Source organism: Acyrthosiphon pisum, chromosome A1 (genome assembly GCF_005508785.2).
Source record: "Acyrthosiphon pisum isolate AL4f chromosome A1, pea_aphid_22Mar2018_4r6ur, whole genome shotgun sequence".
Lineage (NCBI taxonomy): Eukaryota > Metazoa > Arthropoda > Insecta > Hemiptera > Aphididae > Acyrthosiphon > Acyrthosiphon pisum.
The window spans coordinates 118,772,820-118,784,434 of NC_042494.1; the positions used below are offsets into that span (position 1 = coordinate 118,772,820).

Consider the following 11,615-nt stretch of genomic DNA (forward strand, 5'->3'; position numbering starts at 1 on the left):
TACTATAGCATAAACATGCTGTAGTAGGTAGGTATACAATATTATGTACATATATATATATGATTTTTATTTCAAATATTGAACGATCGGTATTATTATTTATTACCTACCTCTATGTATTCATTTGGCACAAAAATACATGTATTTGTATACATGCATGCAGAATTGCAAAAATAATTAATTACAGAACAATACTTACTAATTCATAAAATGTATAAACTTGATGCAATATAAATCGTATTATTGTGTCGATCGTTTGATCGTTTCCAATCAAATTTGTAATGAATACAATATAATTATATTAATTATACGGTCCATCGATAACAATAAAATCCTTCGCCTTGGACTTCATTATTGTTCATTTAAATATTTTACTGAGCAAAGGAATAATCTGAGATGCCGCTTCTAGATTTGAATTTACAAAATTTAATACGCGTACGCGTAATCGTCCAAGAGGAAAACGTAATTTATAATACAGACATTATGTAGGTTGATTGATGAACAAAATGATTGAATTGTAAATTTAATAGATAGAGAAAACATTCATTTCTATTGACGCTTAAATACTTCGTAGTTAAAAACAATACAATCGTGTCTTTTCGGATCGGAGTATTGTTACCTGACAATAAACAGTAAAAGTAAAACGTTTCAATACTCTTATAGATTCAAAAAAAAAAAATTGAAGATATTTACTTTTATGTATTATATATTTATATTACATCTTACATTTATACCAATGCAAGACATTACATTGACTATAAGTGCAGTTTTTAAGCTCTTAATCTAAAATGATTTACTATAATTTGTATTTGTTTTGTTCAGTGAATTACATACCAGAAATGAATAACGGGCACCAGTGCTGCGGATATATGTCGTCGCAGAGTAGCAGCAGTGGCGGAAGTGCCGGATGCAGCTCTGTATGTGGTACCGAATATTCTGTACCTAGAAAAGTATGCGGCTCCATGACTGACAAAATCAACAAAATGTAAGTACATATATACAAGTTTAAGTAGTAGGATATATATTATTTTATATAAGTTCTATAGAACATTAATAACATTATTGTTTTACACATATACCTACAATTCGTGCGGTAAGTCTAGGATTTTTATATGTTATAAACAACTTGTATGCCCACGTCAAATTTTATTTCAAATATTTATTTTAAATGTTTTTGGATTTGTTTAAGACTATAGAAATGTATGATTAAAACACTTTTTTTGGGTTCCCTGATTGTAATTGTGCAAATTGTGGCTAGCAATTTTTTAATTTTAACTAATGGCGAAACACCCATAACCACAAATAAAAATTAATAATTAGTTAATTTAAAAAAAATAAAATATAATTAATTATATAAAATACATTTTTTTAATTTTATATTGTTTAAATTATTGTAACAGTAACACTGTTAAAAATTCAAACAATTTATTTTGTTTGAAATATAGTTTTATTAAATTCCTAAGCTCGCACTTATTTTAAATATTTTATTAATTAACAATTACTTATGTCCATAAATATCAATATATTGTGCGTGAATACCTACACGGATTTAAAATCAATTTCATTAAACAAATTAATTTACTAAATGCTGAACTGTGAATTCGGGTGGAGTATAAAAATTTACGGTACTGGTCACACACAAAAATATAGGTAGGTATACCTACTCAGTGGCTGAAGTGGCTTAAATTTATTTAAACTTATTTAAATAAGTGGAGGGATGCCTTTCATATTTTCAGTGTTGGGTAAGTTACTTTTAAAAATTAATTAAGTTACTTTACTCGTTACTAAGAGATAAATGTAATTAAGTTACTTTACTCGTTACTTAAATAAAATTGTAATGAAATTACTTTACTTTTCAAATAGAAATACAACTCATTACTTTCTCGTTACAAAAATAAATTTTTTTTTTAAATTTCTTAGCAATAATCTTCTGCAGGCAAATTGAACAAGCAAATTCTTTATAAAACCTGTATAGTTAATAGGATCATTTAAAATTTAGTCTTCCACACAGCTTATATTCATAGGAAACCTATTTAAAGGAATAATAAATTTAATTAACTGTTCTCGTGATTTACGGGGCAATTAGATATTTCAAATATCAAAACCATTGAAAACTGAATTGTGACGAGTTAAAATTAAATATATATAGAAATTAGATTGGTAAACATAATAATACCAGCATTATACATATATTTTTTTCAATTCGCAATAGATAGGTAGGTACTTAATAATTCGAAACTGTAACGCGTTATTCTATAGAAATTACTTTTTAAAAGTAATTCTTATTACATTTTCGTTACTTGGAAGTAATTCTAATGAAATTACGTAACGCGTTACAAGCAAAGTAACGCGTTACTTTCGTTACGTTACTACCCAACACTGCATATTTTATATACCTAGCTCTCATATATGGCTTAATATTATATATAATATGTAGGCCACATACCTCTTATATGTAAGTTTAGGTGGATAAATCTACAATAGTACAATACTATAATATTACTAGATACTTAATCAATATAATTTGAATCATTTAAATAACTCTGAATATTGAACACTCCTAATTTAAATCGAGATCCATTCAAAACGAATAATAATTTATTATCAAATTCCAGTCAATCTGAAACGTGTGCGCCGAACAGACCACCGAAACCAGTACACCTAAAGCCAGAAACGAGTACGCCAGTGAAAAAGGCTCCAATGCCTCTACCTCAGCAGGATACGATATGTGTATGCCGGTGCACTACATTGGACAAATCTAGACAATCCTACCTCAATAATTATGACACTCCTAAGATTTTGTGTCCAAACACAAAAGTACGTTATCGATCAAATATAAATCACATTTTATGTCTTTATAATTTTCGTTCAAAAGTTATTCTATGAACGATAACTTCATCGAACAGCATAGTTTTTAAAGAAACATCTCAAACGGTAAAAAAAAGCTTAACAAGTTACTGTTAGAGGTTAACGGGTCTGTTTGTGACATTTTCGCGTCGAAACTCCATTTTTGTTTTAAATTTTCTGTCAAATAAAACATAACAATCTATCGGTATTGGTCTAGAATTATTTTCACGTTTTAATAATGATGCGTTTATTTTTACAGTTGAATAAACCATACTCATCCATACAAGATGAGTACTACGATACGCCGCGGAACATCAAGTCCTCGTTGGAAGTTAACCCCTACGGCAATTACGATACGCCTCCGTCGCCCGTGGCCGTTCATAAAAAATCCAAGTAATTTATATTAATTTTGCATATATATATCGTCGTTTTGATATTGTAATATTCTATAAGCACCATGCTCATATAAATATTCGTAAAGGGGTTGTAAAGTATAAACATATATATATATTTATTGGCTATAATATTGTCGATTAAAATATAATGCAATAACATATCGATATTTACGAGTACAAGATTTTGATAAACAAATATAAATGCTGTTATTGGTATGGCGGTAATCGAGAGTTATAAACAACTCTCAAGATAACAGTCTATATAGTACCCTTGAGTGCCAAATCGTCTACGAGCGGCAATTTGAATAATACTTCGCCGTTTTTCCATTTTTAGTGCTGGTACGCCAAAACAAACAGATAGCCCACAATGCACCGGAATGTGCCCTTGCCAGAGAGCCATGACTTGTTGGTCTCATAATAACTGGATGACGATGCCTCCTCGCTGCAGACGAAGTAATCATCTAACCGACAATCAGAATATATCAAATTTTACCGTAAGTCGATGTGCTTTATTATAAATTGCATCATTATATTTATAGTTTCCAAGACTTATAACTATTCGTGCGAGATGCGCAGACATTTTTTTTTTTACGAAAACGTCGATCCTGTTTTTTATATCAAATATAAATTAAACAAAAATCCAGTCATAAGATCATCGACACGCTAGGATGAAAAAAACGTGTTATTAAAAATAAGAATAAGAAAAAAATATAACGTATCTGATTAATTTTATATTAATTTATACATCTACCAAATAAACCTGACGAAACTACAGCTTTGTGGCTCATTTAGTAAAACCTACGCTACCCGAAGCCAAAGAATCCAAACACACTCCGAAGTGTACACAAATCGATAAACCGGTGTTTAGATGTTTGCTTTTGAATTACGGAGGCAGTATTTTTATTTTTTTTAGTAAACAATAAATTATGATCATGTACCTTTATTTATAATTGTCCTGAAAAATAGTAATTCCGCCGACCAACATATTTCGCACTACTCATTAATTGATTTTTTTATTTGTAATCATTAGAAAAATATTTTGCTGATGTCTGATGATAAACATAACCAAATCATCAATATAATATACCAACTGAATAATTATTAACAACGTACTAAAGTCTAAAACTGCTACTTAAAAAAAATGACGGAACGTTTAATTTATACAATTAGAATAAATAAGTACGAACAAAAGACTGTACAACAGTAAACACGAAAAAAAAATAAAGTAATCGATATGTACAAAACAGACTAAATCAATAGAAACGTAAACCTACAATACTCTGTTTGTATATGAACTTTAAAAAAAATGCAATGTAAGCTATACATTAGGTACGAGTAACGGACAAAATTTAAATTTTAAAATAATAAATAAATAATAATATACTTGGAGTAATAAAAAATAATTTTAAACTTCTGACGTTCCATTTTTCTGTATTTTTTTTTCAGAAAGTTTTATTTAATTTTGATAACGCTTTTACAAATAAAACTATAAGTAGGTAACTTTAAAAGTAGACGATAGAGCAAAAAAATCAGTGTATATATTATGTTTAAAGAGCGCTAACCCCCAAGTTGCAAACTTGCTTAAAGAAGAGCATCAACTCAATTATCATTGTTTTTTTTATTGTATTATAATATGTATAATGTATATTGCATATTTATTACATAACTGAATAGAATAAAGATTATTATTATTAAAAGATATTTGGATGTATCATATCATGCAATGCCGATAAAAGACCGAATTCGCATCATAGGCGTGTTTATGCGGCTAATTTATCTGACCAATTTATTAATGGCAAGATAAATTATTAAAATTAACTATTTAACCCAAAAGTATAACTTTTTGAACTTTTTATTGTGACCGGTACCGACTTCAAGAAAAACTTTTTAAAAATACTCTGCTAGATCGACGAAATATTTTTAAATCTATTCTTCACATATTATTACGTACTGTTTCCACATCACGATTTGAAAACTTTCCTCGAATAGAGACAATTTTGTTTGACCTATATCCTTCTGAAATACGACGACATTTTCTTCTAGTTTTTAATAACCCTACCCCCTTGGATCTTACTCCAACATGAAATATTATATTATTATTATTACTATCTTAGCTATATTCTATGTACCTACCCCTATCTATATAATATATCTTTATATATATTATAATCAATTATATTTTAATCGAATTAAACATTGATGCGAACATTTTTGCAGAACAATTGCCAACACAACGGAGCAATTTACGCGACCGTGGACGTTTCGAAGAAAAAGAAGCACGCGGAACCACCGTCAAGCAACTACATGAACTTGGAACCAGCCGGTGGTGGTGGTGGAAAACAGCAGCAGCCGACGATGACCCGTAACGGCCGAAAACCGACGGAAAACTACATGAACTTGGAATTTAGTGAATCGCTGTGCTACTATGAAAACGCCAAAAACGTGTTGACCAAGGCGGGCCTGTCAAACGCCTGTGACAAGTGCGGCCATCAGAAGCGTTGTTCCGGCAGCGGCGCCGACGAAAAGGGTGACTACATGACCATGGAACCGGTCAACGGTCGGATGGTAGAAACGAAGCGTAACCAGTTCCCCGGTTACCTGCCCATGTGTCCGACGGCGGCGGGCAACAATAACAACAACAGCAGCAGCAACAATAACAAAAACAATAACAACAACAACAACAATAGTAACAGCGGAAATAACAAGCAGCAGGACATGTTGAAGAATATAATGAACAGGGGCCTAGCCGAAAAGTCTGCCAGCATACCCAGTCTGAACGAATACAAGTCAACAGCGGCGTCGGCCAACGGCAACGACTGGAAAAACGTTGGGGGGGCGGCGGACGATCCTCATCGAAGGCGATCCAGTTCGGCAGACTCGTCGAGGTGCGACGACGACGGGCTGACGTGTGGAATTGGCGCCGACCGGTCGAGCCGAGGCGCTGGTTGTTCGGATCACACTTCGTCGGCCGAGAGCATGACCAGCCAGATCGCCAAACGTCCCACGGACGCCACCTCGGCGGGCGCCACGTCCACCGCCTCGACGGTGTCTGACGGCAGCGTGGCCGCAGACGACCAACAGACCGCGCTGGTGCACATCCGACGGTCGTCGAGCGTTCCGTGCAAGAACAACCGCGACTCGTCCAGTTCCAACGACTCGGGCGTGTCCACCGGTTCGCTGCGTTACCGAGGCGCCGATTTTGCCGAGTTCGAGTTGCCGCTGACCACGGCCATGTCAACGTTAAGGCACAGGCGCACAGTGGCCGCGGCCACCGCCGCCGCTTCTGGCGGTTCCGCGGACGGTTCCATCGACTGCGGCGGCCGCGTGACCGTCACCGGTTGCGTGCACGGTTCGCTTCCCAGGCGGTCCAAGTCCACCGACCGGCTTAAGGAGCTTAGCTTCAGGTTTCAAAAGTTCGCAGGCACTATGAAATCGTCGTCGGCCGGTGCCGAAGTACCCGTGTGCTTGAAAAAAGATAAAGGTCAGTTGTAGTTGTTTTCATTTTGTATAATATTCAATTTTTATCGTAATCCTTTTTTAAGTTTTTACTTTTTTCAATCATAATATATTTTATTCCAAAGCGGAATATTTTTTCGAGTACTTCGATACACAAAAATTAAATTTTGAACGAGTAGTTTATGAGTTTAGTTTAGAGTTATAAGTATTTCAATTTAGATGAGCTGAGTGGCACAAGAACAACACTTCAAAATGCTGGTCTACTACTCCACTCATCTAAAACTTAAATATGTCTTATAACTAATTAACTACTCACCCGAATTCTGATTTATATATAACGAAATACTCCGAATAATTTTCTGCTTCATAATATGGCGTAGATATATAATATCAATAAAAAAAATAAAAGTTAAAAAATTGTATAAAAAATATTTTCAAAAACGTTCTCTAATAGTTCTTTGAGTTATGACTCCTTTTTTTAAAAATAACTTCATTCCCGAAAAAAATCGTATAATAATATTATACATTAATGTTGGCAACGGTAATACAGTTTCATCAGTTTTGTGAACTATTAAATACAATGACGAAATCTGTTTTTATTTTTGTATGAAATACCTAATTAAATAATAAACAATTCTGTTTAAGGTACGTAATTTGTACATGATCAAAAAAAACAATAGTCTTTAAAGTTTTAAAAAAAAATGCACGACGGGAAATGAAACGTTTTGCTTCAATCTGTAATAAGTGCGTTTTCATGTAAAACCGTTCGGAAAAAGTGAATTTTGCATTATTTATTTTAAAATTAACACTGGATAGTGTAAGAATTATGGGAATAGTGTGTCTATTCGTATGATTTGGAAGTACCTAGTTGGTTTTAATATAGAAGGAAAATAATAAATGTGTTTTCAATGATTTTCATTGACATTGGAAATAGTAGTAACATTTCGCATTGTCGAATTTTTCTTTTATAATATAACTAGCCAGTAACCACTACTAGTGTACCAGTGTGCATAAAGCACCTACCTTTATAATTTGTATTTTACGGCACGGCACATATATATTATAATTGAAAGATAACGAAAAATAAGAACGAAACATTTGAGTAGTAAATTAATTTATGATTTAAAACGATAAATTATACAACACACGGAATCTTGTATTGTTTTAAATATCTTGTTAAATTGATTTTAAACAATAGTTGTGTGGAATGTGGAAACTCATTTCACCCTTTTTTCCTCCGCGACATCAGTTCGGATCAGTGGCACGGTTGGGTTGACTTTATCGATACCAATCTCATAAGTATGATCTATTTTTTAATACCTTCGATTTAATTATAGATCACGCGGCGTTATGGATAGGCTATTTAGCTACACAATTGTCAGGAGTCCATTAATTTTCGATACCCATCTCGGAATCTTTTAATTCGTCATAGTTCACAACGGTCAACAATTCAATTAATATATTTTGTCTATAATGTAAACCGACTGAATGCAATACCGGTAAACCGTTTTTATATTCCATCTATAGATCGAACTCACACAATATTGTTATAATAGGTAATACTACTGCCTAGTAGCCAGGGTAGTCTTTGAGTAACTAAAACCAAAAAGTTCACGACGCGCGTGCGAACATTGATATTTGTCATCGTTTCGAACTTTAAGCTGATCGTGATTTTGGAGTGGTAACCTCTATTCTTTAAACGGTCGAAACCTAGTCGCCTCTCAGGCATGGAGGTACAATTTATTAATGTACAATAACTACATAATATTATAATGCGCGTTTAGGAAGAATATAATATACTCTCAGGGCGAGAACACTATTCATCATAATATCATGACTCAGCCTCGTCTGAATTTTTACAAAGCCCGAGCCACGTCTAATAAAAGCTTTGTCGTCGGTTTCAGGGTTTAACGTGGAAGGAAACGCGGGCGTGCCGTTTTTGGACTCACAGAGCACGAGCAGCTACACGTCAGACATGAGCGACTACATCGAAACGCTGTCGTTATCCTCGCACAGTTCGTCGGACACGGCCCACAACGAAAACCCAAGGTAGGCGCAGTCATGTAGTCCTTAATAAGTTTATGGGTACACGCCTTTACCACTGTCAAAAATAACTTGGGGGGAGGCTATGCCTAAGTTGCGTACCACGATTTTTGTTAAGGGTACACGCTGAAATATAAAATTAGAGGGTGGGTACACACCGTGTACCCGCGTGTATCCTTCACTAGGTAGGCGTCATTGACCCGATATTTTTACTCCGATTTTCGTCGACTCGGCGGTATTGCATAAAATATTATTACGACTAGAGGAGCCTTTCAGAGGTCGGCGTTTTAGGATATTTCACGCGTGTATTTGTCAAGAATCTATATATTATGAGAGCAGGTAGTGGTAGTCTATATATACAGTGAACGAGACTATAAGACTTCTTTACGATTCACATCGCATATTCACGTTGAATAGAAGAGTAAAAATGTTCGATACATATACCACCTATAAATGCATATTTTTAGAGAAAAGAATATATTTAATATTTATACCTATATTTCGTTGCGGAATAGTTTTGAATATAATGCATATTTTTCTTCAAACCTAACTTAGTATAATAGATAACATATACATATAGATATTATATAACATTGGTTTTCATGCCCTTTGATAGGCACATTACAAGTTACAACAATATTAATATGTATTAGGTTTACTGGGTTGTTTAAATAAGTTTATAATGTACCAACAGTAGGTATGTTTAATTTCGTGTAAAATAGCGTATTACCTACTATACATTTACCTACTATTACCCGCAATACATTGACACAAAGGTACGTTGTTGTCACAATAATATTTTCGTATAGGGTTATTAATATATTATGACTGCCACAATTGTTATATTAAATCATAGACATATAATACGAGCCAGATAGTTCCTCTAAATTTAACATGTCAATTATTGCCGTGACAATAAATATTAAACACAATGTCTTATGCATTATTGGTGCAGGTGCGGTAGACCAGCCAAGACTACATTGAAACCGCGGTCCGGCAAGGAATACCATCAGATCGGATTTTTTCTGGACGGCGACCTGAAGGTGAATAATGTTACAATATTACATAACTAAAATATATAGTTTAAACGAATCATTCTAATCAAATTTCGTGTTGTCCAGGTCAAATCCGATATACCACCAGTTCCTGAAAAGACAGAAACCCCTTCTACCAGGTATGCCGCAGCCCAAGAAAGCAACGTCGTTTAATGAAACTATAGGAGAAGTATTGCATCCGAGAAAGATGTTGAACGATTATTTTTCCGCAATCAATATAAGCATTTGACTTATTATTACAGAAGGGACGAAGATGGAAATATAAAGATTGAATTAAACTGTACATTGTTAAAATTTACTGAAAATAACATATCACAACATGTATAAAATACTACTGTAATAATATACTTAAATATTAATAATGTAATTTTAAAGTGTTGAATTTAAGACTGCCAACTTAAAAAAATGTACTATACATACAAAAAATTAATATTTATGTATTCACACATTTATGAAATGAAATATTATATATTTATTACAATAACGGTTTAGTCTACTAAGAACTAGTCATCTATAGTCAATTTAAATTTTGTAGTGGAATATTTTCCTTAGTGTATACTGTATAATGTATATGTATAAATATGTAACTAATAATAATAAAAAAAAAACATTTTATCATACTTTTTATTCTTAAATTATTTACAATATAAGTATAAGTACGTTTGAAAATTTTGTACAATTTTTTTTTAAATCAAATAATTATACAAAAAGAAAAAAATTGTCAATACATTTTTTTTACAAATCATAATAAACTTATAGATAACTTTATTTAACTTTGTGCGTATAATATTTATCAACAATTATCTTCATAAATACAAATCTTGGAACCACCAAACTACCATTAAATTAATCAATAAATACATATAAAATGATACGTATGATTTTATATATACATAATATAATATATATGGATTTTATATGTATTTTCTTAGTCTTTTATTAGTGTTAAGAACACATTTTTTTATCACAAAATAAATAGTATAATTAAAACTAGAGGTAAATATTAAAAAGTGATTTTACTTGGATACATTATTATAAACTTTACATATTATCATTTTTAATTATTATTACAATATTATTTATATTTTCCTAAATATTTCTTTCTTTATTGTTGAGGCTTTTGAGACAATGCTTTTAGCTTTTCAATTTTCCATTTTTGAATTTTTTCTTTCAGATCCGTTGCTGTAAATAAATTTAATTTTAAATTAATTATTAAAGCTCTAAAAAAATATAGGTACAGATGTAAGACAAATTCTAATGGGCTTAATTTTATTATAAACTGTAATATTAGTTAGGGCCAGTTGTACCATCTCCGATGAAAGTTAACCGAAGTTTAATTGGCAGAATATGCCCTGTTATAAAATCTGTTATCAGCTGATTAAGCCTAATCAAAGTGTAACCCTAGACGGTACAACTGGCCCTTAGTATATTAAAAGAGTTTGAATAGTCAAATATTATGTAGCACTCCATATTTTGTCTCCCATCTTACAAACTTATAATATAGATAACAAATTTATGTACAGCTGAACCAATTTTGTATTATTGACTTAGAGTAAGTTAACCAAATATTAAACTTAAAAGTAAGAATATTATCTGTTTTAGAGCATTGGTATTCATGATAATTTAATTTTTAAAGTTGCAATATTTTACCTCTACAATATGTTTAAAAATTTTAATTCATTATCTTTTAATATGCATATTTATGCATTAATTTCACTACGATGGAACTGGTTATAATAATAACCAATTAATTTTGAAGAACCTTTATTGAACTATTGCCAACTTAATTTATAGCTAAAAGTGGATAATTGGATACCTA

At 32.1% G+C, this 11,615-nt stretch overlaps 2 protein-coding genes across 5 annotated transcripts in view; one reads left to right on the top strand and one right to left on the bottom strand.

Moving 5' to 3' along the window:
• Window positions 1-10,338, top strand: part of LOC100160365 (probable serine/threonine-protein kinase nek3) — a 244,102-nt gene extending 233,764 nt beyond the window's left edge. For both annotated transcript variants that reach the window (XM_016803426.2, XM_001943815.5), the window contains exons 9-16: window positions 823-985; window positions 2,616-2,817; window positions 3,107-3,240; window positions 3,577-3,736; window positions 5,460-6,723; window positions 8,603-8,747; window positions 9,697-9,784; window positions 9,863-10,338. In XM_016803426.2, the coding sequence (XP_016658915.1) occupies window positions 823-985; window positions 2,616-2,817; window positions 3,107-3,240; window positions 3,577-3,736; window positions 5,460-6,723; window positions 8,603-8,747; window positions 9,697-9,784; window positions 9,863-9,949 (2,243 nt within the window). In that variant the 3' untranslated portion in view covers window positions 9,950-10,338. The remainder of the gene's footprint in view (window positions 1-822; window positions 986-2,615; window positions 2,818-3,106; window positions 3,241-3,576; window positions 3,737-5,459; window positions 6,724-8,602; window positions 8,748-9,696; window positions 9,785-9,862) is intronic.
• Window positions 10,339-10,715: 377 nt separating this feature from the next.
• The window catches only part of LOC100162398 (ubiquitin conjugation factor E4 B), an 8,793-nt gene continuing 7,893 nt past the window's right edge, over window positions 10,716-11,615 (bottom strand). For all 3 annotated transcript variants that reach the window (XM_008183568.3, XM_029488136.1, XM_008183567.3), the window contains one exon: window positions 10,716-10,978. In XM_008183568.3, coding sequence (XP_008181790.1) covers window positions 10,902-10,978 — 77 coding nt within the window. In that variant the 3' untranslated portion in view covers window positions 10,716-10,901. The remainder of the gene's footprint in view (window positions 10,979-11,615) is intronic.